We start from the raw sequence: 27,879 nt of genomic DNA, 5'->3' as shown, positions 1-27,879 counted from the left end.
ACTTCCGTCCTCTTTTCAAAGAGAAAACTTTATCCAGATAAAATAGCACAAAGGAAGGAAAACACTGTACAGCCCGAGAAGACGTGCTGATCCAGCCTAACAGCTTACTGCTGCTGCCAAAATGAACAGCCCATCCAGTCCATGTTTCCTCCTTTCTTGTGCTGAATTTTTACGTTTGTTGGATCCCTTAATGAACCGCTTCACCTCAATAACCTCGCGAAAAAACATCCTTATCTCTCCTGGACAGTTTTTGACTTGTGAGGGAGCTTAGAGAGGGGTTAAGCAAGCACCAGAGCTAACTGGAGAGAAAGAAGCGAGGAGAAGCACACAAAAAAAGAGAAGGAAACCCTCCTTTCACTGACAGAGACGCTTCCAATCTGCTCAGCTGTTTCATGAGACTGCACCTCAGGTAATTTGAGCTATCTGCAAATAAGCTTTCAATAAATTCTTGAGTCTTTAATTAAGGGGGAAAAAACCCTTATTTGACAGGATATTTTACAGCCTACCTGATAAAGCCAAATAATTGATATCATGACCAGCAGACTTAGCATATTGTCCTGACTGGCCAAATCCTGTAAGTCTAGCATAGATGAGTCTGGGATTCTCCTGCAGAAGGACCTCTGGACCGAGACCAAGTTTTTCCATGACACCTTAAAAAGACAAAGGCATGGAATACTAATTTACATTTCTTTTTAACAAGATTCAAAATATACATGGTTCAAAGTTAAGTTATACAACAACAAAACTGAACTGCAATTTGTGAAGTAATACATTCTAATTCAGTATCCATACTACAATGTGAACTGCCAGAATGTTAAAAATTACCAACATACTGCATACATTTTGAATACAAGCCAATTAGTGGAAATTGAGCTTTAGTGTTCTTTCTTTTCAGCTGTTTTTCCTGTTTTACTTCCCCAAAAGATTGCCAGACAGCTTGCTGTAATCCATGTAGTGTTAAATGAGAGAGAAAGCTACCAAATGCTTGTTAAAAAAAAAAAAAAAAAGAGAGAGAGAGAAAGCAAACTTTTATGTTTTCCACATTAAAATGACACGGAAATGCTTCCATCTTTCACTGGAATATACTTTCCTCACCGTATTAGCCTCTCAGCTCCCCATGTGTTCTTGTATCTTTTAACTGACTGACGCGAATGGACCATGCCACTATTCCACAATCATTTGCAACAACAGCACAAAAGAAAGTGTGTTCTTTTGTAATGCAGTGAATAAGGAACTTTGAGAAATCAATGAAATGTAGGTTTTGTCAGCATGGGTTTACAGTAATCAAGGCTAAAATTTTGACCTTGCAGTTCTAAAATAGTGGCTTCAAAAGAAGCAAATTCAAGTAGCAAATAAATGATAGATTTTTATTGGCTTAGTGCCGTTTGGTCAGACTACGCTGTATAACCTATACTGGCGAGACACAGGGAGACACGTTTTGAAGGGGAAGGGATAACATAACTTCAGTGCCTATTCCCCCCAGCGTCTATTACTGCAACTTGTTTCACAGACTAGTCCATAATATTACTAAATCTTCAAATTCCTTAAGACCTGTTTCTATTGTATTACTTACTGGGCAGTGGCAAGTGATTAATGCCAGGGAGAAAGCAGTGAAATTTGGTAAAGAGCAAGATTTTCAAAAGCACAAGTGAGAACTGGGTGCCAACTAACGCCTGGTGTCACTAAGTCAGTGTCGGAAGGTCAACGGTACATGCGTGTTTAAAGAAACTCTCCTGCCACTTGGGCCCTCATCTTCTCATTGGTTCACACCAGCTTCATGCTGCATCACAGACTTGCCTAGTTCAGTTACAGGCCCCTAAAACCTAACGTCTAGTTACAAAATTACCTGCATTTCCAGGTAAAAAAAAAAAAAAACAACAAAAAAAAAACGAGTGCCTATAAAACCAAAGAAAACAGAAATTTCCATGGTAAGGAAAAAGAAAAAATCCCATTAGAAAATAGGAAACTAGCTACAATGAAAAATGGAATTTAATGTCTTAATTTTGTTTGCACAGCTTCTGAGGAACAAAACAAAAAATTCGTAAGGTAAAAAACATCACAATCATAAAATCCTGTTCTCAGAATGAAAAGCATTATCCCTGACACAGGATAGCTAAGCCTGTTTATGATGTGTGATGTTTAACTGATACAGCCTTCTATTTCTAAACTGACTGCAGAAACCCCCCAACACTTCAGCTAGCTCCTCATTGAAGCATGATCATAGAATCAGAATGGTTTGGGTTGGAAGGGACCTTTGGGTTGGAAGGAAGATGACCTAAAGGTCATCTAGTCCAAGCCCCCTGCAATGAGCAAGGACATCTTCAGCTAGATCAGGTTGCTCAGAGCCCCGTCCAACCTGACCTTAACAATATTCTTCATAACAGAACAGCATCCTCAAGGAACAGCAGGGATACTGAAATAACCCATGCATGAGCATCAGACGAGTGCCTGTGTAAGGTTTATGAATGAAGAGGGCATGTTATATCTCTTGTCTTCAGAGGAATCATAAGCTCCGAGACTTAGACCACCGTCTGCTACGTCTTACCCACAGGCTAGCCTTGCAAATGTGAGTTGAATTACACCAGCAGGCCTGAAATTCACTGCAGGATGGCTGCCCAAGCTCACACTTGGCATCCTCGGCTCAGTCACCCATGGTGCCACCCAGAACTATTTGCTCAGTGTCTCAGTCAGCGGGGGGAAGGCCCTGGCTGGTCACCTCCCGCAGCTCCTTCCCTGCGGTGTCGCACGGCTCTTGCACGTCACAAATCCCGGTCGTCCCGCAGCATTTTTCACCCGTTCACACGAAATAAACCCCCAGAAGCTCCTCCCTTCCCGCTAGACATTTCAAGCGGTCACAGACTGACAGGAGTCCCCTCAGCACCGCCACCCCATGGCCCCTCAGCTGCCACCCACCCGACCTCCCGCTCACCCCGCACCACCTCCGTGAGGCTGCGCCCATCTCCCGGCCGCATCGCTCCCCCCGCCCTCAGCCTTCCCCCGGCGTCTCCCGAGGTCGGCTCCGCCTCACCGTGCCGGAAAGGCTCGATGAGGACGTCCGCCTGGCAGCACAGCCGCCTCAGCACCGCCGCGCCCGGCGGCCGCTTCAGGTCGAGCGCCAAGGAGCGCTTGCCGCGGCCCTGCACGTCGGTGGCCACGGCAGAGCGGGGCGTCCGGTCCACCCGCACCACCCGGGCCCCGAAGTCGGCGAGGATCATGCCGCAGAGCGGCGCCGGCGCCAGGCCAGCCAGCTCCAGCACCCGCACCCCGCTCAGCGCCATGGCGGCCGCCGGCTGCCGAGACCCGCGATATCGATCCTCGCCGCCGCCCCCACGATCGCCCGAGCCGCGTCGGTTCCGGTGACCGGCTCAGCGCCCCGGGCTCCCAGGGGTGTCCTGGGAGGAGCGGGCGGTGCCACGCACGCCTCTCCCTTTTAACATGGCTTCACGCTCCGGGGCTTGAGGAGGCTCGCGTGGCCCCTCCCCTGTGGAAACGGCCCGCGTTTCCTCACCATCCACCGCGGCTGCGCCCCCCGAGCCCCGTCCTACACCCAGGGTCGCCCCTTACCCTTCCACGTGGGGTTTTCAGTCAGGAGATGGGCGGTCTCTTGCTGCTCGGCGGTCGGACGGACAGGAAAGAATGTGAAAATGGACTCCCAGAGCCGTCGTGTTTTGCAGGGTGGCCAGCGGCCGTGCCAGCTGTCCGCCTCGTCCCGGGGCTGCCGTGGATGGTCCGAACCCACGCGCACCTCAGCCTCTCCGGCCACACTCGGGGATATTAGCGGCAGAGCTGATAAAAACGGTTTTTTTAAACCAGATGTGCCTTTAAACTGGGCTGCCTGGTCCTGCAGCTGCTGCGGCAGCTGTAGCCTCTCCTGGAGCGGCAGAGCCTGCAGCTGGGGTAGCAGCACCCTCAGCAGGCCCTGCTAAATCCGGTCAGGACAGGCCTGGCATGGCTGCTTGCGGAAAGGATGGTGGCGGGATTTTAAATAAATACCGATTTTAGCCAGTATTTTGATGATCGCAGCTCACCGGTGCTGAGCCATTAGCTCAGCGGTGCCACAAAGGGAAGACGAGTCACCATGGAGGCCATCGGCCCGGCAGCTTTGCTGGCCAGGGGTGTCGTGGAGCTTCAGCCAGAAATGTCCCCTCTCTTCCCGACGCTTTCACCATCCCCCTGACTGTACCCACTGCTGTGCTGCCACCCACAAGAAATGGCAGAGAGGAAAACGGGCCTTTTCATTCAGGTGAAGCTGGCTTGGTTTGTCTATTACCTCCCTCCCTTAGAGACACTGTTCCACATAAAGGTTTGTTTCCACAGACATCATCATGTTACTGGGATGGTGCATTTCTGTAGGTAATTTTCAGTTTCCTTTGTCCCTTCTTACCTTTGGGTCCTGGAGTTTGTGTTGAATAGGACAGGCAATTCGTGTTGTGTCACCTTCTTTCATTTCACCTGATGCTGTTTCGTTTACCACACCCAAGTAACACCATAATCACACACTGGATAATGTCTGGATTTTGCTGTGGTTTAACTGAGCAGCCCTTTGCACCTGCTTTTTTGTTGTCCACCATTACAATGGGTACTCTGTGGCTGAAACATTCAAATCAGGACCTTATTATTTTATTTCAGTTTCAGGGAGTTGAGGGCAGCATTTTATAAGCATTAAAGCCACTTTGAAAAATTGGATTTTAACAAACTAAGAAATAAACAGGCATGAGAGAGAAACAGATATTCTAATTAACCAAAAGATGAGGCTAATTATCTGAATCCAGTAAACTCTCCAGAAGCAGCAAGTTGGACAGCAGAAAATACGTGTTAAAAACAAGGAGCCATCCCCTAGCATGGGCTTGTGGTAAAAACATTGCAGTGCTACCATTTAATACACATCATTAATATGCAGCAGCAAGTATGTGGCTGTATGAATTCAGCACTGCAGGTGCAACAAGTATAGGAAAGGAGATTGTTTTGAGGTTAAAACCCCAGTCTGGGTGGCGGGACACTAGGTTGTGTTTCACACCTTGTCAGACTGCTTTTGTGATCTTTACTGAATTATGTCAGTCAGTTGCCAACTGTGTGATCCTGTGAAATGTATATAATTCCTGTACTGAAATTAGTGTATTCCAAAGTCAGTGTTTAAAAAATGAAATTATATATACTGTGTGTTATATCAACATTTCTTGCAGAGGTACAGGCAGTTCTGTGCTACAGGCTGGCTACGCTGCATGCCAGGCTTTCACAGTTTGTATCTTTGTACAGTTTGTTTACAATTACTCCCACTTTTCAGTCCTTTGGAAAAGTACCAAGGCAGGGATGTGAAGTTACAGCTGTACACAAAACCTTGATTCTCCCCTTTCACCTGTATATTGTTTACAATTTAGTCCATCTTAATACAGGGTTAAAGAGATACTAGTATCAGTACAGTTTGTATTGGTTTTGTTAAGTAAAAAAGCAATAATTGCTCACATCTGTTATAATATTTCAAATCTTGATGATTTTAATTGCCTAAAAATGCAATTAATAGGTCACTACTTAGGGTGAAACTTCTCTAGTCAATTCAAACATATATACATTAATCTGAAATTGAGAACTTTAAAGATTCTAATGAAATTTCTGGTGGTATTTTTGTGTCCCAAGTTTATCAAAGCTTTCAATCATGGATGCTTTATCCCGAAGCCTGCATTTATGCCATGCCTGAATAGAAGCTGTGCTCCATTCATAACACTTCTCCATATCCACACAGACAGTGTAGGTGATACTCCACATTTCTGACCTCATATTGTGTGCTGTTGTGACACACTGTCCCTTGTACAAAATGCTTGTCAAATGCAGCTGCATAATCTCTGCAGTTTCAATAGGTTCTTCAGCTTGGAGCATCTCTTTGCCTTTCTGTGTTTCTCTGCTTCTGTGTGAGTGTGGATTTGCCTATTATTGCTCATTCTCTTAACTGTACATCCCACCACACACCAGCAAAAAGGCCCAAAGTGAATCTATCCTGAGATCGATACATCCCTCTAAAGTAGCTGTGAATTCATGCTGCTTGAGAATCTGGCTCTGTCTGTCTGAGAATATGAATTACAGATTTAGTAATGAAAGCTCAGTCTCAACCACAGAACGTAGTTGTATAAGCTGCCTTGTGCTGCTTCATTAAAATCAACATATCCTAGAAAAACTACTGTCTGTGAGTTTAGTCCAGTCAGCCACTGGGGTGATGATCTGGCCTTTCTGCAGTAAACAAGCTTTGCCGTTAACTTTTACAGTGTCAGAAATTTGTTCCCTGATACTCTGTTAAAGTAGAACAAATTACTGATGCCTGTGATGGTGATTTCTGTACTTTGGACATTTACCCTTGTACCTGAACCAAAATACTCATCTTTTATTTCCTTTGAGTCACAGCTGATGGTATTACTGTGCTTTAATGATTTAGATGAAGAGACTTACAAGTAGCTTTTTACAGCTAATCTTTATATTGGCTAATCAGTAGAAAATAAATATTTTCCTACGAGTTTATTATTAACCACTGTTATAGGGACTGGAAACTCTAGACCAGGGTTATTTCTAGATTTTGTTTGCCTGGATACTGAGCTTCAGCTCTGTGCTGGGTACCACATGTACTACCACTTGGCCATCCTGCCCTAAACTTATTTCCAGCGAGCCATTCCTGCTGGATAGTGTTGTCCACTGCATTCAGTAAAGACAATTTCTCCTACATTGCCAGTGCAATGGATTGATAAGCCTTTGTTTTTACAAACTGTTTACAACACCTTGCCTATGAGCCATTTATCTGCGCTTTAGCTATGGCATACCGAATTCACGTCCTTTATTTTGTGTGCCTTTGATAATTTGAGAAAGCAAACGCGGACCATTCTGAGAAGCAGGTAGTCTTGGAGGGAAGAAAGCATTGATCTGAAGTGATGTAATATCTGAAAGATTTTGTTCAAAACAATCATACATCTACTTTTCTCTAGTTTAAAAGATGAACAAATTAAAAGAGACAAATTAAATTCCATCCAGTGCTTTCAGCTGCAGACCAGGACTTTTCACATGACAGAATGGCACAAACTCTGAATTTGCATCTCCTGGCCTGAAGTTCCAGTCCTTACAGACTTCCTTGACTCTCAACAACTTCAGTGTACTGTGACAGCCTGGAGTGTTTTTCTTTCAAAGAATTGCTAAGATTGAAAAATGAAGCTCTTAGAAAATGCTAAAATGAAGGTTGCTGCTGTGAATTTAATTCCTCTGTTCTTTCTGACATATTAGTATGCTCTATTTTCTATAGTATCAGTGATTCATTAACTATACATTTGGATAAGTTACTGAATGAAGCTGTTCTATATTCATCTCTTGCTATCACATTCCAGTATATGGTCCATGCCTTGTTCGGTAAGCATCATATAATTGCTGCTGGATGAGGCCAAGAAGTAGCATGTGACTAGATGATCAGAGGAACATTCTGTGAGACACATTCACAGGGAACAGGAGCTAAGATGTCAAAGATGATTTTAACATGGGTATTTCCATTCTTGGTGTTGTAACAATGTGATTCTTTTAAAACACTGATTTTTGTGGAATTTCTCACGTGTGCTGGATTGCTTTCAGAAAAGCAGAAGGATAAAACTCCATTTGTGCAATTTTTCACCAGTTAACACAAGAAATCTTTTTGCTTAATAAAACCTTGCATCATATGGGTTTTGTTATTCTGTGAGTGTGTTTATGGATGATGTCCTGCCCTATTTCAAATGCAGATGCACAATATTGAGCCTTTCCCACTGTTGTCTTTACAGTCTTCATGCCAACATCTGTGCACTGATTTCATCAATCCAGTGGTAGAAAAGAATGACCTAGCTGGTCAGTCCTGTTGGGAGGAATTTGCGATGTCAAGAAGCCTTGGTAGTCTCTTGCCACGCCTATTACCAGTCCCTTTTCAGCCTGCAAGGTACTCAGGGACAATGTACAACTAGTGAATTAAACAGCAACAAGAATTTCCATGTCTAGGAGTTCCTGGATGGTAGGATGGTGTTACCAAAATGGATGGGTTATACAACTATGTTAGCAGAACAGTCCTGTGAATGCCTTTAGCCCATGACAAGGAGCTATCTCCCAAACTTTTCTTGAGTACTACTTGAAAGTTAACGCAAGCTGGGGATCAGTCCCAAGAGACAATTTTGCAAGCAGACACCCTGCTATGGGGTCTGAGAGAGTTTAATTAGCATTAACATAGTCAGATGATAACTCTGGGCCAGAGAATAGACTCCAGCACTGTTTTGTTTTTCAGTATCAATTTAACCAGAGAGCAGGGGGATGAGGCTTGGGAGGTATGGCTGTTCTCTGCTGCTACTCCTGTGCTGCATAATTCCCTCAAGAAAACTATTAGATAATGAAAATTGACATGGCACTGGAGATGCTCTAACTCGTGCTAGGACTGTGTGGTTTCGCCCACAGACTAAAGGAGCTGTCGCCCTTCGGTGTAAGAGGGAACCTGGTTGTACTAAGAAGTGCACATTGTATTGAGTTCTTTTAATTTATGAAGATAGTATCTAGAGTTTGTGTCTTCCTTCACTGATACCCAAGTATGACACCCAGCCTGGAGCACTGCTTTGCATAATTTCTTTTGTTGCCTCAGATTTTTAAATCTGAATTGATCACTGTCACTTTTTATTTCCTTTGGTTGCTGAAGCAGAACTAACTGCAAAATAGAGAAATTTTGCTACTGATTCACCAAAATGAAGAACTGTGGGCCTTTTCACACACCACTCAGCGCCTCCCTGTGCTTTTTTTCGTTCTGAGCACAAAACATCATTTTAATAATGTGAGCTAAGTAGGAGAAAAAACAGTTTTAATAAAAAAACCTTTTATTAAAAAGTGCTTCAGAAAGCAGTAGGGTGTAGTGTAGGAAACTCAATGCAAAATTTCATGGGGAAGATGAAAGATCTGAGTGAAGGATTAGTTCCTTATTTTCCCTTTAGAAAACTGTTACTTTATTTAAAGCCCCCCCTTTGGCTCACAAGGTTTTCAGTGGGACTGAGGCTGCACATTGTTGTCAGTCTAAATTGCTTCCTTGGAATCAACTCAGTCACCCTTGGGCCATGGACTAGCCTCTGAAACTAAAACCACAGACGCATTTTTTCTCAAGGAATTCTAATTAAACTGATTTGCTTTCCACTTTCTTTAAACATCACTGGTGAAACTGGGACCCAGACCTAAGATGTTTGCCTTCAGTTAGGTTTCATTCTAATTCATGTTTTTCTTGCACAGAAGTGTTTTACCTCTGCCAAGGGGTCCAACCAGCATCTCTCAAGTGGCAGACAGCCCTGTTTTGCAAAATGCAGCTCTTAATGCTCCTAACGCAGCTGGAGATTAGAGCTGCTACCTTGCAAGGATATCACGGGGAAGGACAGCAGTCCCTGGGTCTCAGGGGGCAGGGAGGACCAAGAGTGGTGGCTGGTGTTTCTCACAGAGCAGAGCTCAACTTGTCTCTGTGCGGGGCAGTGTTTTCTCCTGCTAGGATGCCAGCTTCTACCACAGAGGCAGGATATCACCTACCAAACCACAGCTCACATGGCAGGCAGGGAGGGGCTTGCAGCTCTTGCCAAGTTTTGGTTAAATCTGAGAGCTCATGGAGTGGGGGAGAGAGATATAGACTCAGCTTAGCAAAGACAAGAAACCGTTAAGTATACTCCAAATTGCAGCTTTTGAGTTTCCAGGTTTCTCACTCATAAAACAAATTACAAGATACCACCTATTTTATAACAGAGGACGAAAGTCTCTGACAGAAGACATTTTGTCTTGAGCATCTGCTAAGCCAGAGTCTTTCAATTATCAGCAGCGATGGAAAGATGACTGATTTTCATAAACATTTCTGAGAAAAAAAACATACATTCCACATGACTGAATATTAACCTTGATAATTTTGAGGAACAGGAACACACACACACACACACACACACACACACACACACAGAGATTTTTACATCAGCTGCTATATTTTGAAGGATCTTTGAAATTAGTATGTAAGTTAACAATTTATTTGTAAAGTTTTACAACAGTCAGTCAGCAGAGATTGCATGCAATAACTTTGCAGAGAAAAGACTGTAGAGATTTCATACAAAAACTAGGAAGTTTCAACCCTGATGTAAAAAACCTCTTAGCTTTAACCTTGGAACTGAGACCATGCTGCTGTTTGTTTGTCAGAAGCTTTTGTGGTGATTCTTAGTTGCTTTCCACTCTTAGCAGGCCAAATTGCACAAAACTTGTGAAAAAAAATGTAAGATGAGAATGGCAAAACTTGGCTTTCTTTTATATCATGGCCATTACAAGAAATAATGTAAAGGAGCTTAAAATGAGTGTATGTATCATAGTTTCTAAGTGCTTTATTCTGACCAAAATGGATTAAAATGGCCATTCCATAAAGGAAAATTAAGTACCCAAAGGAAACCTTAGGGATTTAAATTTTATGTGTGTGTATATATATGTACACACATGTAAAATAAATAAATTTTGACCCCTAGTGCTGGCTTTCTCCCATTCAGTAGCAAAATGAATGCTTAGGAAATACATATTAGGAGTATATCTCCATAGCTTCCAAATGGTAGGGTCCTTAGTAAATACAGGTATGAACAAACCAGTACAGTTTTATAACTATTAATCTTTATTGGCTAAATGTATGTTTTACAAAGTAAGCAAACATTCCTAACACAACAAGAAATACTTTTTTCAAGATTTTTCCTACTGTGAACATTAGTTTATGATGCCATATATCTCATACAGCTTGTGCACTTATTCCAAAAGAACATTATCTGATTACCTGGTGGGTGGTTTTTAGTTTGAAGGTGTGCCAGAATTTTACTAAAATGCTTATTAAAATAAGCATGAAAACCTATGTGGTGCAAACCTGACCAGAGTTCATAAAGAAACAGGAAAATTCATCGGACGACAGTTCATTAAAGCTAATATTTTCAGTGGTTGATGCTTAAAACTAAAAAATCACAAGTCATAATCATCAAGTATCAACATGCATTTTTCATTGTAAGACGTGGTTTACATACACTACGAAAGTGTACAAGGACATACAAATTTATAGGGCAGATTTTGATTCATTTGCTTTATTGTTGTGCTGCTGATATCTGTATACAGTATAAAAGAATTTCAAATAAATGTTTTCCTAACCCCGCTTGCTTGTTACACATTAATGGCAGGTAATGTCTGGTTAAAATGTAATTTATATTAGCTTGTGTGTGGAGAGCCAGAATGTGCAGAAGATACATTCAAACTTCAGTATTGTCTCAGTATATTTGGTGCGGATTCTGATGAAAAGAAAGTAGCAAGCCAGGATTTCAGGTACCCAAATTTTGAAAAGCCGGTGGCAAATATTAATGCTGAGGAATGGCCCGGTTTACTGTGACCAGAACTCATGAGCCAGCCAGCGTTTGCTTTCACCAGTTAAATACTGAACTGGGTTAGCTGCTGCTTTGCCAGGCTTCAATGTCTTTTCCCGAAATACTGGTACTTGGAAGGCTGCTAGGAAAACTGTATCAACAACTTCACTGTTAAGTAAATATGCAATATTAAAAGGTACCTCCTTCTAAAAGAGCTCCAAACTCCACAAAGCGTGTGTTTCTCTGTTTGTGCTGTTGGCATATCCCCACTTCTCCAGAGTATATGCCTCTGCTTTGACATCTTGCATTCAGTTATATCAGGTTTTAACAATTTGAAGGCTAGGAAGAAACATTACAGTTCCCCTGTCTGATCCCCTGCACACTGCAGCTAAATTACCTTAGCTTCAAGCTGCTACTAAGGCAAGAATTACTACCACTCTTCTTTTAAGAGAGACAGAGTGAGCATAAATATGTACTAAAAATCTATGAAAAATGACACCAGATACATCTTCAGAGGTTTGAGATGGGAATGCAATAAACCTGAATCCTTGACATCTTTATTTTCACATTTTTTTCTTCTATTTGTAAAGTTCATTCTAGTCCAGTAAAAACTTCTTCCTTTAAATCTGGTCTCAGCTGAGCCTACTTATAATTCATTCAGGCCTGTTTCCATGATGCAAACTTAAATGAACATGTAATAAGAACTGAATAAATGAACACAAAAACTTGAATCAATTGTTCCATTCCTGATATATACTTAGCTGAAGTATATTTATAGACAAAATTGACTTTACTGCGCAAACTGCTCTCTAAATTATTTAAACTCCTTTTCCTTTGTTTTTCTGTCACTTTGGAGAAGAGAGCAATAGCAACATTTAATGATTCACTAGATACAGCTGAGATGATAGCACATCTTCTGTGAATCTGTGTCAACTACCCAATGTATTCAGCTCATCTCATACACAAATAGCAACACATTGCATCAAAACAAGCCTTCTTGATCTTTCAATGTTGTAATGCTGTTCCACAGGCCAGAGAAAAATACCAGTTCCAAAAAAGAAGTTTCCTCAGATGAACATCTATTGGGTTGTTTCTGTTTTTACTTGGTTTCAAAAAGAAGAAACCCAGCAAAGGTGGAGAAGCGTTGATGGTCCCCATGGAGGGCTCCATTTCCCATTCGCAGCCAAACTTCGTCTCCCTTGGCAAGTTTTAGCACTGCACTGTTTCCTGAAGTGTCTGCTTTCCCTTTTGATTCATAGCTAGGGATGAATATTTTAACAAGTCAGCTTTTTGTTTCTCAACAATGATTAAACAAACAACTTTTTAAAAAAAAAGAATCCAAGAAAGAACATTGTTATCCTGCACAAAACTTCCTTGAAAGGCTTGCCAACATTTTTTCAGCTTTATGAGGAAATTTTGGCATTTTTCTGCATTGTTCTCCTGGTCAAATTTTGCACCTTACTTAACTGCATCATTTCATTCCTTTCTGAAATTCTGGAAGTTTAACTTACATATTTTTTTCCAGGGCATAGGAACAAATTCGTTGTTTAAAATAAAACTCCGCTCGTTCATCACAACAAGATTTCCTGTGATACTCTTTTTCCCTTGGATTTATTCCAGCTAATTTTAAATGCCTCCAGGTCAGGAGTCTCACGTAGGCTGAGCCCCTGTGCTCCTGGCACAGGCGGTGGGCAGAGAAAGGCAGCTCACTCCATCCTGAGGCCTTTCATTGGAACATAGATACGTTTGATGTGGGCTAACCTGCTGGCTTTGCATGAGTGTTGGTTCCCTTTCTTCCACCTGTTGCCTTTTCTGACACCAATGATGCAGGGGAAAAAAGTTGAGTACTTTTTCTTTTGCAGGAAAGATCTACTGGGGATGAAGTACCCTTTGGTGCTGCTTCAGGTGCGGGCTGTTGAAGAAACCTGGACAGCTTAAATGAACCTGCTATCATCTAACTGCCTAAAATCCAGTGTGATCAATCTAAGCTTTTGTGTCTGCTTATTCAGGCTCATGAGACAAGCTTGGTTTTGGCATCACACCCCTGGCTGGCACTAAAGAAATAATATTTTTTTCAAATATGTATTTTTTTTAGATATCCATTTGGCTACAAGCTCCTTGACCTGGTACTTATAGAATTTGATAAGCTGGAAGTGGATCCTCTTCTTGATGATCCTCCAGCTAACATAAAGAATTCAGAAATTTTTTATTCAAAGCGTGCTAATGATAACAAAGCCAGTAAATGGAGCACCTTTGCTTCTTACTCATCGTTACTACTGCAGTTTAAATGCTTTCCACCTTTAAAGTAAATTGCTCTCCCCTAATCTTTAACAAGACTGTAACTAGTTGCTGAACACTTCATTATGCCCTTTCTCTGACAGGCAAAATGAGGATGAAGATATATTTTAGCAGAATGACAGCATGTTACCACTGGACTCCAACCTTGACTTGCAGTGCTAATTCGTTTCCCCTGAGCTTTGAGGAACTTGTGATCAAGGATGAATTTTAGGTCCAGGATCTGTGGGAGGTATGATCCAAATTTGCAAGTTGAGGAGGGCAAAATACAATAGTTTTTCTTTGTTGATTATTTTACCCTACAGAATTTCTTCAAAAAATGAACAATTTCATGTTTCTTGAAATGTGAGCAAGGTACCACATCTGTGCAAACGTGTCTCTTGCATTAAAACGTCCTGGCCCTTCACTTACCTATATAAGCTGAAAACTGTATTACCATTATGCATCAGGTACACGTACACTTCCTCCACATCTTCATGTTTCATCATATTGAAGGTGAAGAAATACACCCCTGAAAAGATTACCAAATACAATGTGTTTTCTTCATAGAGGGAGGTAATCATGCTACAACCTTGTGCTTCTTGCTTAGAAAAAAAAACAGCTGACACCAAAATTACCTTCCAGTTTCAGTGGGTATTTTGCATCTGCTTATAGTGTGTGAAAATCTAATTAATTTTTATTCTGCATATGGCAGGGGTTCAGCCACATCCTGTTCCAGAGAAATGACTGTGTTTAAACATGGCAGGACCGTTCATCCCTTCCTTCTCACTGAAAGGTAAATTTCCCAGAGGCTGAGTCTAGTGGCCCCTCTCTCACCTCTTTTTCCTTACCTTTTGCTCCTGCCCTCTCCCAAAAGGGCAGCCTCCAGGCCAGCCAGGGCTCAGCCTTAGAGGCTGTCAGACAGACAGCATGTTGCCCAGGCCAGGCAGGGCATGAGTGGTTTTAGCATCACCCACTGCTGCTCACTTGGCAGTACCGCATACTGAACAACGCAGGCATAGCCACTGGTTTCTCTTCTTGCACCCTTTTTCTTTCTAGCTCTTTCTCTGTCTGAAAAGTGCCAACAATGTTGTCAGTGCAACCATGTTATGTGTCATGAGCTCTACAACACTCCCCTGGGTGGGAAGACAAGCTCCTCATTCCTGAACAGTACATCCGTAGCATTGACCCTGCAATGGGAGCTTGGAGTTTGCATCAAAGTTGTTAAATCGTTGTGGGTCAAAGTTTTTTGACATCCACATCTACATTAACCTCAAAAGGAAACAGCTGTGAGGACACACACCGCTGTCAGTAAGATGTGCTACAGCAAACTTGGAGGGCCTGACTTTTATTCAATCTAATGTCATTTCCCATAGCAGTGAGTAAATTAATGGCGGGGTGAGAAAGGCCAAGTGAAGGAAGGTGGTTTCAGGCTTTGCTTAGACATTGTTTTGGTTATGGCCCTGCCTCCCCCATCTCCCGTTGTTCTTCTGGCACCACAGCTGCGTAAGATGGGGGATTGATGCAGTGGAGAAATAACTCAGGAAAAAATGTAATGCCTCATTTCCAGCCACACATCTGTTGCAGGCCAGCTCATGGCTGAACTGGCATGAGGGAAGATGGGGATGAAGAGAGTGACTGGAGGCAGGAGGTGGAGGAGGCAACTGTGAAGCTGCTGATGCTGCAACATGAAGGCCATGGTTATCTCATCACAGTGGCTGAAGGGCTAAAGGTCTCAAAGCAGATGGTCTTGCTCCCTCCCCAGCTCTGGCCATGCCTCTTCCTCCTGCCTTTGTCCCAGCACTAGTCTCACTGGCTGGCAAGCCCTCTCTTGGCTTGCTTAGTTTCCAGTCTCGTTTTTCCTGAAAGTAGGTAGCAAGAGCTATGCAGACTGAGTCTCATCAGTGCCTTGCGCACAGCCAGTTAACTACTTTCTCATCATTATTGACCACACTTCTCCCTGTAGCTCCCAGAATTGCATTATTTTGTTTTGCAAACACTCACCATTAACTGGAGCACCAAATCTCCCAGTCATGACATCAAAAAAATTCCCAACGTTGGTTTCAACACTGCTGAAGATGATCCCACTGTTCTGGTTGCTGAAGTGAGTAGCCATGGAAGCCATGAATGCAACCTGCAAAAATGCAGTTCTTATTCAGGCAGTCGTTCACGAAATGCACATGTGTAGAGGAATTAGCTACAGAATTTTTTCATGTATTTGAGGTCTGTTTATTTTCCTGCCAGAGATGTTCTTCTAGGGCCTGCTCCAAGGCCATTAAACTCCAGTAACAAACTCCCATTGAATGAGACTGGAAGAGGACTAGGCTTCTTACATTCAATTGGACTATTCATGACTGTAAAAGTAAGTGTATGGGCAAGTGTTTGCAGGTCAGGACCTTCATTTGAGATTTTATTTACTTCTAAGTCTCTCTAGAATGATGCAACAGAAAACTGGCATTGAAATAGATGGTGTTTCCAACAAAAGTGATTTAATTAGTTTTTATATATTCCCCAATGCATTTGGACTGGATATTGCTGTTAACTGAATGTGTGGAATAAATAATCATCGGTAAAATCCATACACATTAGTGTTTCTTACTAACTACCTTCAGAGATAAATTAAACATTTTTATTAGAGATCCTCTATAAGTGCAGTTGCTAGGACTCAACATTCAGTGCTTTTGTCTCTTACCAGTTGCCCTGTACCCTCAATCACAACAACAGAGAGTGGTGGAGACCAAAAGAGGAAACTAAGAAAGTGAAAACTGTGCTTCAACTTCATGGTATACTTCTTGCAATGAGACAGACGTATTGGCTGTGGAAAATGTTTCATAGAAAACTGTGCAAAACCTCCCACATTGGACAATTCAAATTACCCTCAGCAAGATACCAGGGAAAAACCCTGCCAACTTGCATGGGCAGAGAGGGAGGTTATCTCTTCCGTGAGTCTGTGATCCCCCATCTGACTGTCAGTAAAAGCGCTACAGGCAGAACTGCTGCACCTGGATGCCAGAAGGTCACGCAGTGACTTGACATTTTATCTCTCTCTCTTAACTTCTTAGATGAGAAGGGTTCAATTACAGTTGTTACTGCCCCTCACAAAAATGACATTTTTCATGAGATTCCAGCTATACTGGTCTTAAAAAAAACCACCCCAAACTTCTTTTGATTTCAGATCCAAATGTGAACAAAACCAAAACAGGCAAAATCAAATGCAAGTCTGGATCTAACAATGGAAATCATTAGCCATCTGCTCAGAAATTTGAGGAGCTCCAGATGTGAGCTGAAAGCTTGGACTGATTTTCCTTATCCCTGCATGAATGCATTTTCTATGACGGCAAATTGTTAACTTCTTGCTTCTCAGCCAGGATCACATCAAAGTTCATCATGTGTTAAAGGAAAGCAGCTGCAGTGGCAGCTTGATGGAATTTATTGCTTTTTGTCTAGATTCCATTTCACATTCTCTTTGACCCCACGCTACTTTTCTTGGGCTGATCAGAAGAGTTGAAAAAGATGTCCTTTCTCTCTAGGTCTCATTTTGAAATAGCAGATCAACATGGACATGCCAAGTCTTTCAAAATAATCCTGTACTTAAACCATTATTGGATTCAAAAGTGTTTTCTCCTCTACCTATCCCTGCTCTAAAATTCTTAAGCATGATGTTAACAAGAAATGATATGCTATACTGTGTAAAGAATTTTTAAACACGTGTTAAAAACAGGGATGGAATTTTACTTGGAAACAGGTGAGCTTTTGTTATTCAACCTCTTTCATTATTCAGTTTTTAATTACATTACTGCCACTATCTTTATGTAAGAAAAAAATGCTGATAGCTCATTTTAAAATTGCAAAAGGATTTATGTTGAATGTAATTACAACAAATACATTTTTAAGATATTCAGCTATAGTGTTAATTCCAGTTAATTATTTAAGAATACTAAAATAATTCTACTTTATTACAAAAGTCCAATAATTTTAGAAACTATTTTTATTGTGAATTTTATTCTGTGCAATTACCCCATCTTCATGCAACTTAGAGTGGAGAATTCAAACATACACAATGCCAAGAAATACAAAGCCATTTTCCCACACTGCACACGTTGGTTGTACTGTTGATTTTGCTGTTAATTTGCATACCTTTTACAAGGATATATAACATATATGAATGACTGTTGTTGGGAAACAGTATCCTTCAGTTAAAAGGTGTAGATCCGTAAATAGACCAGAACTTCAGTTTTCCCCACAGTCAGTGTTTGGAAGTGGGATTTCTTTTTGTGCATGCTTGCTATATCCCACTTTGTCCCTTCAGTGGTGAACTTGGTTTGGGGGGTACAAATCAGATCGAGACTAAGACACTTCCATTGAAGTGTGTCTGTGTGAGTGAGGATGCAAACTCACTTATAGCTTCTGGAGATCTATATACTGTGTGGTATGTGAAGTCCCATTTGCTCAAAAGCAGCAGTGACTGTCAGATTAAGCTGAGTTGCTCTTCTAGAGCCTCAGTAATTGTAATAGGAGCTCAGATGCTTCCCTCACATGTAGATTCTCTGAAGCTGAATCTGACTGCAATCACTGGCCCACGCAAACGCACCTTGTGCCATTTGACGTGCTTTAGGATTCTGCCACACGGGGCTGGCTGATATGACCTACAGAAGCCCCTTCCACAGTGGCATCTGTGCACCTACAGAAGCCCCTTCCACAGTGGCAGCTGGAGACCAGGAGGGATATATCTCAAAGGCTTGCCATGCATCTAAATCTTGCCTTCAGCATCTTAGCTGCACTACATCATATAGTCAAGTCTTCCTGCTATTGCAGATGAACTGCTCATATATTGCCACACTGCAGTATAGAGTGTGGAAATTCTTAAATCCCCTTTGCAACAGCAATGAAGGGTCTTAGTTACCCAAGACCCATTTACTTTCAGTTGCCTTAAGAACAGGACTACACCATGTCTCTGCTGTACTGCAGGTATATATATATACATACATAAGCTCTCCGCCACCTGCCAGATTCCTGGGACATGAAGAAGCTCTAATCCAAAAGCTATGAGTCTATGCCAACACAGTGTTGAGCCCAAACAAATATATCCCATCCCTCAGCAGACCTTATAAGCTCAGGCTTGAACCCATGTTTTAATGCTTATCTGGCTTTTGGGTAGTTCATTCATAGGCAGAACCTACATGCTTCTCAACATTTTTAAGGTATTTAGACATATAAAAACACAGATAGCTACTGAGGGGTATTTTTCAAAACCAGAGGACTTCTGGCTGCACTCAGAGGTTTTGACCCAATACTTTGAGAAGTTGCATACATATGCTTCTGAGAATCTCACAAAGCCTGACTAACCTGAGGAGCATGGGCCTGAGTGACTCCTTTACTCTTTTCATATGCCATATGAAGCACAGTTATGTATGTGATACAGCTTGATAGAAAAATGATAGTCCCCGCTATTCTCCTTTAATGACCCAGATACTGGCATTCTGCTCTAAAAGGGAACCATTTATGTTTCTTCCTGTCCATTTCTCAGCTGGGTTCTTACTCTAAGGAAAGACTAAGCCCTGATGATTTTCTTTTCCAGGAAGATCTGGCAGAGCACATTTGTCAGTCATGACAAGAGCTATATATGTCTCTCACTGTATTAATTTACAGGGGGATATACTTCTTAAGTATCTTACAGTAGTTAGGTGCTGTTTTTCAGAGAAGAAAACCATAACTTGAGAAATGCTGCAGCCAACACAAGCCAGAGATTTTGTACCTGTAGTTCTGGGGGAATCCCAGGGTAACCCTTCTCGCCTTTGGGTCCATGATGGCCACGCTCTCCCCTCGGTCCCATATCTCCTTTGTCTCCTTTCTCACCTTTGGCTCCTTCCTGGCCAGTTGCTCCATTATTTCCATTGTTTCCATGATTTCCTTAAAGGAAACAGAGCTTTATGTTTAACTTAAATAATTTCATATAATATATTTTAACAGATGACTCTGACAGGGTCTTTTTCCACCAGTTTGCAACACATGGACTTGTCAGTACCATAAAGCCCAGATTGAGCTGTGATGGATAAGAAACAGCTGTGTGGTTAAGCTGAAGGTGGAGGTTTTGAGGAGCAAGTTTCCAGAAGGATGTAGACTGATGTTTAAGAGTTAACCCTTATGCTATCTTGGTGTTGCCATATAAACTGCTGATGTCTCAAGTCATTGCATTGTTGGGGAGATGTGCAAGGGACAAGACCTCAGCAATTGTGAGGCTCAAGAAAAGTGAAAGCCCCTGCCTATTGACACATACCAGGTAGCCTGCATAAGCACTCTTGCTTTTCCTTTTGTGTAAAAACTTATTTCTTCATAATTTAAGCTAATTAGGATAGGCTAAGATAATTTTGATTAACGTTTTGCTATCTTTAAAGCATGTCTACACAAATTAAGAATGGCTGTAGCCTTAAACTAGCTAAATGACCTATCTGTACTAAGACCTGGAAAGTGTGCATTCTCAGGCTGCTGGTTAGCTTGAAGGGGTTGATTGTTTGCATGTTCCTAGATTTAAAGAAAGACAAAATTTTTATAATGATGGCTTCTTGTAAAAAGGCTCATTATAAAAACACATTTCTGCATCTGCAGTGTTACTTACTTCCTGATGTTTGCTGAGGAAATTACTGAGCAAACGTCTATGCGACTGACAAAATTTTGAAGTTGGCTAGAATAACTGAGCAATTATTATGCCTATCTGAAACAAAAGCCTGACCTTTCAACTAATTACTCAGGGGATTAATTAGTGTCATCATTGTTCTAATTCTACCTGAATTGAAATTAGATTCTTTGCCACTCTGCTTGTTCTCTGTTTAGTCACTCTGGTTATGAATTTACAGGAAGAATGGTGGTGTTTGAGATCAAATCTAGTGATTAAGTGATTCTACAGAGTTTTTGTATTGAGAAAAAAATTTACTTCAGAAAAGGAAGCTAAATGGTGGAAGAAATTAAGCATTGTTTGGATAGAGAAATCAATAACTTAAAAATAACAAGAATGATCCTTTATGTAAAGCCAGAGCTACTTCTCTACCAGTTCAGAACAGAAGTCTGCAAGTGACATTTGATTCAATCAAGGGAAAAGCAGCTGTTGTCGTTCCCCTTATGGGCACGATATGAAATGCAGCAGATGAAGGAGACAGAGAAATTCCAGGGTGCAGAAGGTTGCTGTCAGCTATACGTTTGTGGCATTCTGTGGTGACAAGAAAGTGTGACTGCGATACATCCTCGCATGAGGAAGGGGCAAAGCTGGAACTGGGCCGTGCCCCAGTATGTCCACTGCAGCCTTGAAAGAGTGGGTCTAATACAAAATTGTGTCCTGCTTCTAAGAAGCCAACAATTTATTAATACGTAATGCAATATTTCTGCACAAGAGGTCTCACCATTAGATTTTTCTTACTTGTATAATGGTCAATGATATTTCTATAAAGGGTTGATGCGTGAATAGCTCACAGCAGCCTAATACCAAATAAGCCTGTGACCTTATTTTGCCTAATACCCAAAATACGTCAAAGTAACAATTTATTTCAGTGTTTTGCCAACTGAAGCTAGTTCTTGAAACACTGCATTCAGTCAGATTTAACTTTGTAACAGTCAGATTTAACTGTTACTGTAAACCGTTTCTACTCAAAATCACTACATTAATTTTTTGTGTGTATGGTTATGTCAGGTCTGTTACTGTCAATACATTTGTGAGGCAGAAGAATTATGAAGTTGCATTTTTATTGTGATAACAGAAGATGTAAGCTTTTGAAGATGAGACAAATCTGTCGGTCAGTGACATGTTCATTTACATTATACGTCTGCTTTAGGAATGGTAATTTTCAAATCCCTGAAGGTACCTGCTGTAACAAACTTACACCAACATGCACCTAACTATCTTTTTCTCTTCTCTAGGCTCTTCTTTCTCCATACCAATTATCAGATCAAAGCATACCCTTTTCCTGAGTATCCTGTTCTTCTGTATGCATTTTTAATGGAAAAAAAAAAGTACTTTTTATTAGAGAAGAACAGAAGAAAGAAGGAAAAGAAGACATTTCTATGAGAGAATAAAAGCATATGTGTGTCTGTAAAATACTGGCTAGCAGTGTGCTAGATGAAAAAAAGCTCCTGAATACAGTACACAATAGCATAGCTGGATATTCAAAAGTGATCCCAATAATCAACTCTAGGGAGCAAGTTCTTCCAACTTTAATGGAAGCTTCATGCTGCTTCAAGAAGAGAGACCAATTTGCTCTAGAAATGCAATAAGATTACTTTCAGTATGAATTTGTGAAAGCTAAATTTTAATAACAAAAGGGTTTTCAGTGGAAAAGACTTTAGAGTCTAACTGAAAATCTGTCTCAGAAATTATAGAGAAACTTATTCCTGAATCTGTCCCCAAATACTGATGTTTTGACCATTCTCTGATATTTCATAGAAGAGCCTGTGATTTATAGCCTGTAACTAGAATAATAAAAAAATGAATTAAACTTTGTCTTTACCTGGCATCCCAGGGGGCCCAGGAGGTCCTGGGGGCCCTTGGTAGAGTCGAACTCCAAAGTCACCACGGCAGCAGGAGCTACAGTCTGGATTCTGTGGTCCAGTTTGTGGGGGCTAAGTGCACAAAAGTAAGCTTTAAATAGCTCATTCATGGAGGGCATCAATCATATGCATGTCAGTTACAGGGTCTTCATTATATTTTCTCTGTTTATATTTTTGGTAAGTTTTCAAAACACTTCTTATCTGGGCTGAAATCTCCCCTACTTGGGTTGTCCCTGAAGATGTTATTTCTGGAAGATTTAAGGAAATACCTCTTCAAGTGTTCTAAGACCTATATGAATATTAAAAAACCAACTTGTCCTGTCAAATAATGAGGGTTTTGAAAGTAAAATAATACCAAGCAATGAAAGTTAGATGAATATTTCAGTTAGGTTCTTATCCTGCTTTGCACTAATCCCACATTTCAGCTGACCTTTGTTGACAAACAAGCCTATGTACAACTAGTGGTAAGACACAAGGGACTTCATCTGACATTCAGCAATTAACTATCCTATACTAAACATAAAGAAAACTGTGTGGGACCACCCGAAGAAGATGTTAAAAAATGTCTGTGCAGCATATTCGTCTTCATGGCCCCAGACTTGCATATTTACAGGCCACTAAATTTGGGAGAACCTAAAAAAGTGCCAAGATACATGACAAAAATTTGAACTGACCGAAACACCTGGTGTTAGGGGCATTTGATTATTTGTAGTTGTGGGTGTGTAACTATGAAAACCTGTTTATATGCTGAAACTAATATAGCAGCATAAATAAACTAATGAGTTTATTATACACAGCTCAGCTACTGTAATATTAGTTTGATAATAGCTTTGCTTCAGTGCTTTTCTTTCCCACATTATTGTATTTATACTAATGGCATCTCATTCAATCCTGGCTGGATTTCGTAACTAGGCTTTTGCATTGATCTTGTGGTCACAAATCCTCCAATGGGTCAGCTGAGGTAGAGGTCCAGGATTTGATTTTATTTCTCTACCTCCTTCTTATTTCTCCCTCTTTATTTCTTTTTCCTTACAATTCTTTGCTATTATCCTGAGGTGCAAACCTGCAGTTCTTAAATTCTGGAGGGGGATAGTTACACCAATCCAACTACTACTTTTCTCTAATCGTTCCACTATTTGTTTTCCTTTCCTTTCTTTCCACTCATCTTTATCATCCTCCAATTACTTGCCTAATGCAGACCTGTTGGTTTAACAGCAGAAAACTAGCTCTGGTTGGGATGGGAGCTGCCAAATGAACATATAGATGTGCTGTATTCCTGTCATCAAGGTCACCAGCTGGCTTCGTCTGAAACACTAAAGATTTCTGCCTGTGTTTTGAACAATACCAAGTCTACAACCTACCAATACCTACATCCCTAAAATTCATTAATTTCAAGAGGCTTGGGAGTTTATGTTTAGGGATACAGAAAACCCCTTCATGCCACCAAAATACTGCAATGCCTCTGATGGGACAGACACTTGCCCTCTCCAGCTGGAACCACCGATGCTGGAGCTACCATGGGAATACAGGCTGACCTGACAGCTCAGCAAATATGCTTCATATTCAAAGAGTATGGAAATGTTAAGACTTGCCAGTGGGCAGAAAGGCTTCCTATTTATGGGGTTTTGGTCAATACTATGCTTTTCACCTTAATTCTGGGTAAGGTCTATACTTTATGAGAAAAATGAGTTCTGCCTGTTGGACTGTCTGTTCCTGGAAAACCTGTCTGTATCTTTCTTGCTGTCTTGTCTCTCCCAGTTGTTAGGAAGAACATAAATGACAATCACCAGACACACTCTTTAAAGGTTTCCTAATATGAGAGAAGTAGCCCTGCTTTCAGCTCATTTTCAGTCCTTGAAGGGGAGACAAGTACAAGAGGACTGGAATTACACGAGCATTTTGCACCACCTGAAATGCTAATGTTGAGTGTTGCACTGAGATTAAAATCTCCAGTTCTTTCTTGATAGTGGTTCATATTCATGTTAAATGAGAAGGCAAACTATATACACACCTGCCAAGAGAAAAGAAGTCATATCAGCCTAGAAATGTGCAAAAACTTAGAACTCTGGATTGTAGGTAAGAGAAGGCATGAATCCAGCAAACTAGACTGCATGTGAGACTCTCTCTGTGCAGGTACAATTTGTTTTTTTACCCAATGCACTGAAATCCTGAACAACATTATTAGCTAACCTGCTATGTTATCATAAAATAGATACTAGTGCTGGTCATAACCAAATACTATTTGGCATTACCTCTCGAAAAGCTCAGCAGGTTTATTAAATGTGAAGTGAGGCAAGTCCTGCCAACCTAGTTGTATGAGAAACAGTTCCACCAACTTAAAAATAACTACTTATGCAAGTCATAAAGTAGTATTGACTTATTATCTTTACTGATCCTTTGACTAGGAGGAAAAAAATGTTCACAGTCAGCTGCCAAGAACAATGAATATTCAGGATAGTCTTTTAATCTGTAAAAACAGAGAACTTCATGAAGAGTACATTTAAAGTAAAAACCTGTTCCTAAAGTAAAATTACACTCAAATGGCACAAAGAGATTAATTACAACCTACTTGCCAAAGGTGTCCTATGCAGCCATTTGCACATAAATTTTATCACACAATTAATCTTTGGCATTGCTCTCAGAACATGACTATGATTTAGGAGTTTGTGAAATGCATCTACCACATTGATATCCTAATACAGATAGAAAACTGGAAATATTTCTGAGGCTATTTGCTGAATTTCCTATAATTTAGTATGTAGGAGGCAGTTCTAGGCAACAGATGGTCTATAAAATTCCCTTAACTTAAAGCTGTGAACGAATCATAAGTGGAGACCCAGCTCTTTTTCACTTCCTGATTAATTTTATGTGTTTCTGTTATATTGTCTAAGACAATGCAGAAGATGAGTAATGTACATCCACTATTCTTGGCTCCTGTTCTGAATGCAAAATAGCATGTCTCTGTGGCCACTGAGGCCCTCCATGTGCCTTCTCTGGCAAAGAATTAAACAAACCAAAATTGCCAAAATTCAGGGTAAAACACCAGTAGGTTGAGGGGTACCTGAAGGTTTTCAAAGAGCAACCTGAAAAGGAAGAATGTGGCTGGCATGGCTCTCCCCAGTCACTACGATTTCTTGTGCTTGAGAAATGCACATTATATTTTATATAAGTTACCAGCAGTGTGGAAACTGGCCTTGTACCCAATGCAGCAAAGACAAATGCTATTGTCTCTGTTCCACAACAGGGAATGGGACCATTAAAACACTTTAGCAAGAGGGTGAAATTCTGCAGCCAGAGCTAAGATAACCAAGAAGGTAGGGACTTTAGGTTGAAACAGCTTTCAGATAGCTCAAGGGGAAGGGAGGAGTTTGACATGAATTAAAACATGTCTGTGCCACCTTTGTTCCTCCTCTGCCTGGAAATCCCTGGACTCTGGAGATGGAAAAATACCTATTGCGTCAGCCACTCTGTGATGGATTATCCCTGTCATGCATCTGCTAGTGCTCCATTTCATTTCGGTAAGCCAAAAGTTACATCATTTCCCCAGCAAAAATTGCTTCTTAGAGAGGGTCTGGCAGGTAAACGACTGCCATCAGCTGTACTCACTCGCCAGGCTCAGTTTTAATGTCACAGCCTCTTCCCCCAGCAGGCAACTCCAAATATGTTGCATTAAACTCTGATGAGAGACACATGCACCCCAAACAGAGCGACACTTTCTGTGAGGGAGAGTTTGACCCCTCAAAAGTTGTAATTTTGTATTAAATCTGGCATTATCTGAAATTATGTTAAGGGGGAATCTTCTTTAAGTACCAACAATATATGGTCTGTAGTATGCAGCTGCACAATTCTCTTTGCAGTAAAGAGGTACACACACACTAGCTGGCTCATTGGACTATATGCCTGATGGTTTACACTGTTTATATACTGCAAGTGCAATTTAACATACCTACAGTTAAATATCTATTTTGCTGAGTGCACTGGAGGAACATATAACTCCTGCCCAAGAAATATGAAATGCAAAGCACTGTAAAATTTAAATACAGGGACTATAGTGGTGTATTAAACCTATTCCCATACTTCAGTGTGTTTCAGTTCTTCAAGCCTAGGACAGGATTAAAATTAAATCTCCTCTGCTTATCACGTAGGTTATTATTCAACACTTGTCTGCGTGTCCATGATTTTTGGAATCCAAAATATCATAGTTTGATCTGAAAGAGTTTTAAAAAACAAATGATAAAAGGTGAACTCAAACATTTGTATCAGCAATAGGAACAAAACACTGACGTTCCTGTTGTTTCTAAAAAACATCAATCAACAAACACTTCATTTGAGTGGAATTTTGTTTTGCCTAGTGCTAGAAAAAGCTTCATCTTCTGCCCTTCAGATTTTTCCTTTTAAATTTGGACTGCAATATTTTATGTATAATCAAATTATGCCATTTTCCCTTTGCTGTGAATTAATGACTATAATATCTAAAATGCCATTTAAAAGGCATAAAAAGATTCCCAGGTTAAAACGCAGATACTACAGATGATTTAGAGTTTCATTCTGAGTCTTTTTTCCTCTGAAACTGTCAAGTTGATATATATTATTAAATCTACTCATTACATTAGCATCTGTTTTTTTCAAGTTATTCCTTAGAATAAATTTTTTTGAACACTCACAATTTCATTATGTTTGTCTCAAGCTCAAAAAATATACTTTATAGACATAATTTTCAGGTAAAGCTATTCTCTGCTAATTTAATCTTTCCAAATACCTCTATAAATTCTGTAATCTTCCTTCACATCCAAATGAGTTAACAGAATCTAAAATTTTAATATATTAAATAAGTAATACCTTGAAATAATTAAGAGACTGTATATTAGAATATATGATTGCACAGGATCAGAGTTTCAGCAAAACAAAGGGCTGCTGTCTATGTTGAAACCATTGTCCCCAACCACTGCTGGTTCTACCAGCTCATTAAAAGATCCTATAAAGCAACCCAGCAGGATACAGACCAATACACACCTTTAATAAAAATAATTTTATAAATATATCACTAGTAATCTTAGCAAAAAAAAAAAAATCTCATTAGCTTTAAAGATATCTTTAGAAGATTAATTCAGAGTACCTGGACTCTATCTGAGGTAGTCAGTTCTACATCATCTACCTCTGGTCTCAGGACCTTTTGGTCTGTAGAAGTGCTATTATCAACAGTCCACTCTATAAGTTGACTCCGCTGTTTCAATATTTCCCTGCTTCTGGAACCTTTATGGCCAGTCTGGTGGTGACTTTGCAATACTTTGGCCACTGGTTTATAAGATCTTCTGCTCACCTCCATGTATTCATCTTGACACAGGCAAAATGGAAGAAAAAATAAAGCCAGTAGATGCCAACTGATGAAATCCTTCTCTGCCATGTTATTCAAAATAATTTTTCAGGAGTCCAGCAAATGCCTTGCAGAAGGAGAACCTCTTTGCTGCACCAGGAGTTATGTGGTCCTTTCAGCTTTTCCACTAGTAAGCCTGGCACTGAGACCAGTACCAGGTTTTATACGGTTGTGTGCAATAAATAAAACTAAAAATGCCAAAGTGACAGGATCCTTCATCCAAAATCAGTCATGCTCCTTTAAACAAACCAAGCATTATTCACCACTTCACCACCACAAGGAAAATTGATTTGTATGCTGGAAATGACCACAGCATTTAACGGA

General features: G+C 40.7%; 2 protein-coding genes and 1 long non-coding RNA gene across 6 annotated transcripts in view; 1 reads left to right on the top strand and 2 right to left on the bottom strand.

Moving 5' to 3' along the window:
- Window positions 1-3,500, bottom strand: part of AMACR (alpha-methylacyl-CoA racemase) — a 20,597-nt gene extending 17,097 nt beyond the window's left edge. The window contains exons 1-2 of one of the 3 annotated variants that reach the window (XM_030004390.2): window positions 3,029-3,500; window positions 507-650 (exon numbers count right to left, since the gene is read on the bottom strand). In XM_030004390.2, the coding sequence (XP_029860250.1) occupies window positions 507-650; window positions 3,029-3,278 (394 nt within the window). In that variant the 5' untranslated portion in view covers window positions 3,279-3,500. The remainder of the gene's footprint in view (window positions 1-506; window positions 651-3,028) is intronic. The other 2 variants (XM_030004387.2, XM_030004388.2) reach the window with 2 other exon arrangements.
- Window positions 3,265-17,408, top strand: LOC115336808. The gene is made up of 5 exons (XR_005931573.1): window positions 3,265-3,356; window positions 4,024-4,243; window positions 13,754-13,899; window positions 14,362-14,442; window positions 16,342-17,408. It is a non-coding gene; the product is annotated as an uncharacterized LOC115336808 (long non-coding RNA).
- Window positions 10,005-27,879, bottom strand: C1QTNF3 (C1q and TNF related 3). 2 transcript variants are annotated; one of them, XM_030004391.1, is made up of 6 exons: window positions 27,298-27,879; window positions 22,142-22,253; window positions 19,402-19,556; window positions 15,651-15,780; window positions 14,079-14,178; window positions 10,005-12,631 (listed from the first exon to the last, which is right to left on the bottom strand). In XM_030004391.1, the coding sequence occupies exons 1-6, from the start codon at window positions 27,583-27,585 to the stop codon at window positions 12,472-12,474; spliced, it is 945 nt and encodes a 314-aa protein (XP_029860251.1). In that variant the 5' UTR covers window positions 27,586-27,879; the 3' UTR covers window positions 10,005-12,471. The 2 variants fall into 2 exon arrangements, with proteins under 2 accessions (XP_029860251.1, XP_029860252.1); XM_030004392.1 differs by having other exon boundaries at window positions 27,502-27,877.

This window comes from Aquila chrysaetos, chromosome Z (genome assembly GCF_900496995.4).
Source record: "Aquila chrysaetos chrysaetos chromosome Z, bAquChr1.4, whole genome shotgun sequence".
Taxonomy (NCBI): domain Eukaryota; kingdom Metazoa; phylum Chordata; class Aves; order Accipitriformes; family Accipitridae; genus Aquila; species Aquila chrysaetos.
The sequence above is the reverse complement of the archived record's forward strand: the minus strand, read 5'-3'. Positions and strand labels throughout refer to the sequence as shown.

What these genes read in the sequence shown, in the direction of transcription:
- C1QTNF3 (XM_030004391.1), bottom strand. Translation starts at nt 27,585, where the DNA reads ATGGCAGAGAAGGATTTCATCAGTTGGCATCTACTGGCTTTATTTTTT. An exon ending in GGATTCCCCCAGAACTACAG is followed by an intron (nt 15,781 to 19,401) that starts GTACAAAATCTC and finishes GCATTTTTGCAG; the next exon opens with GTTGCATTCATGGCTTCCAT. An exon ending in ATTTGGTGCTCCAGTTAATG is followed by an intron (nt 14,179 to 15,650) that starts GTGAGTGTTTGC and finishes TAATCTTTTCAG; the next exon opens with GGGTGTATTTCTTCACCTTC.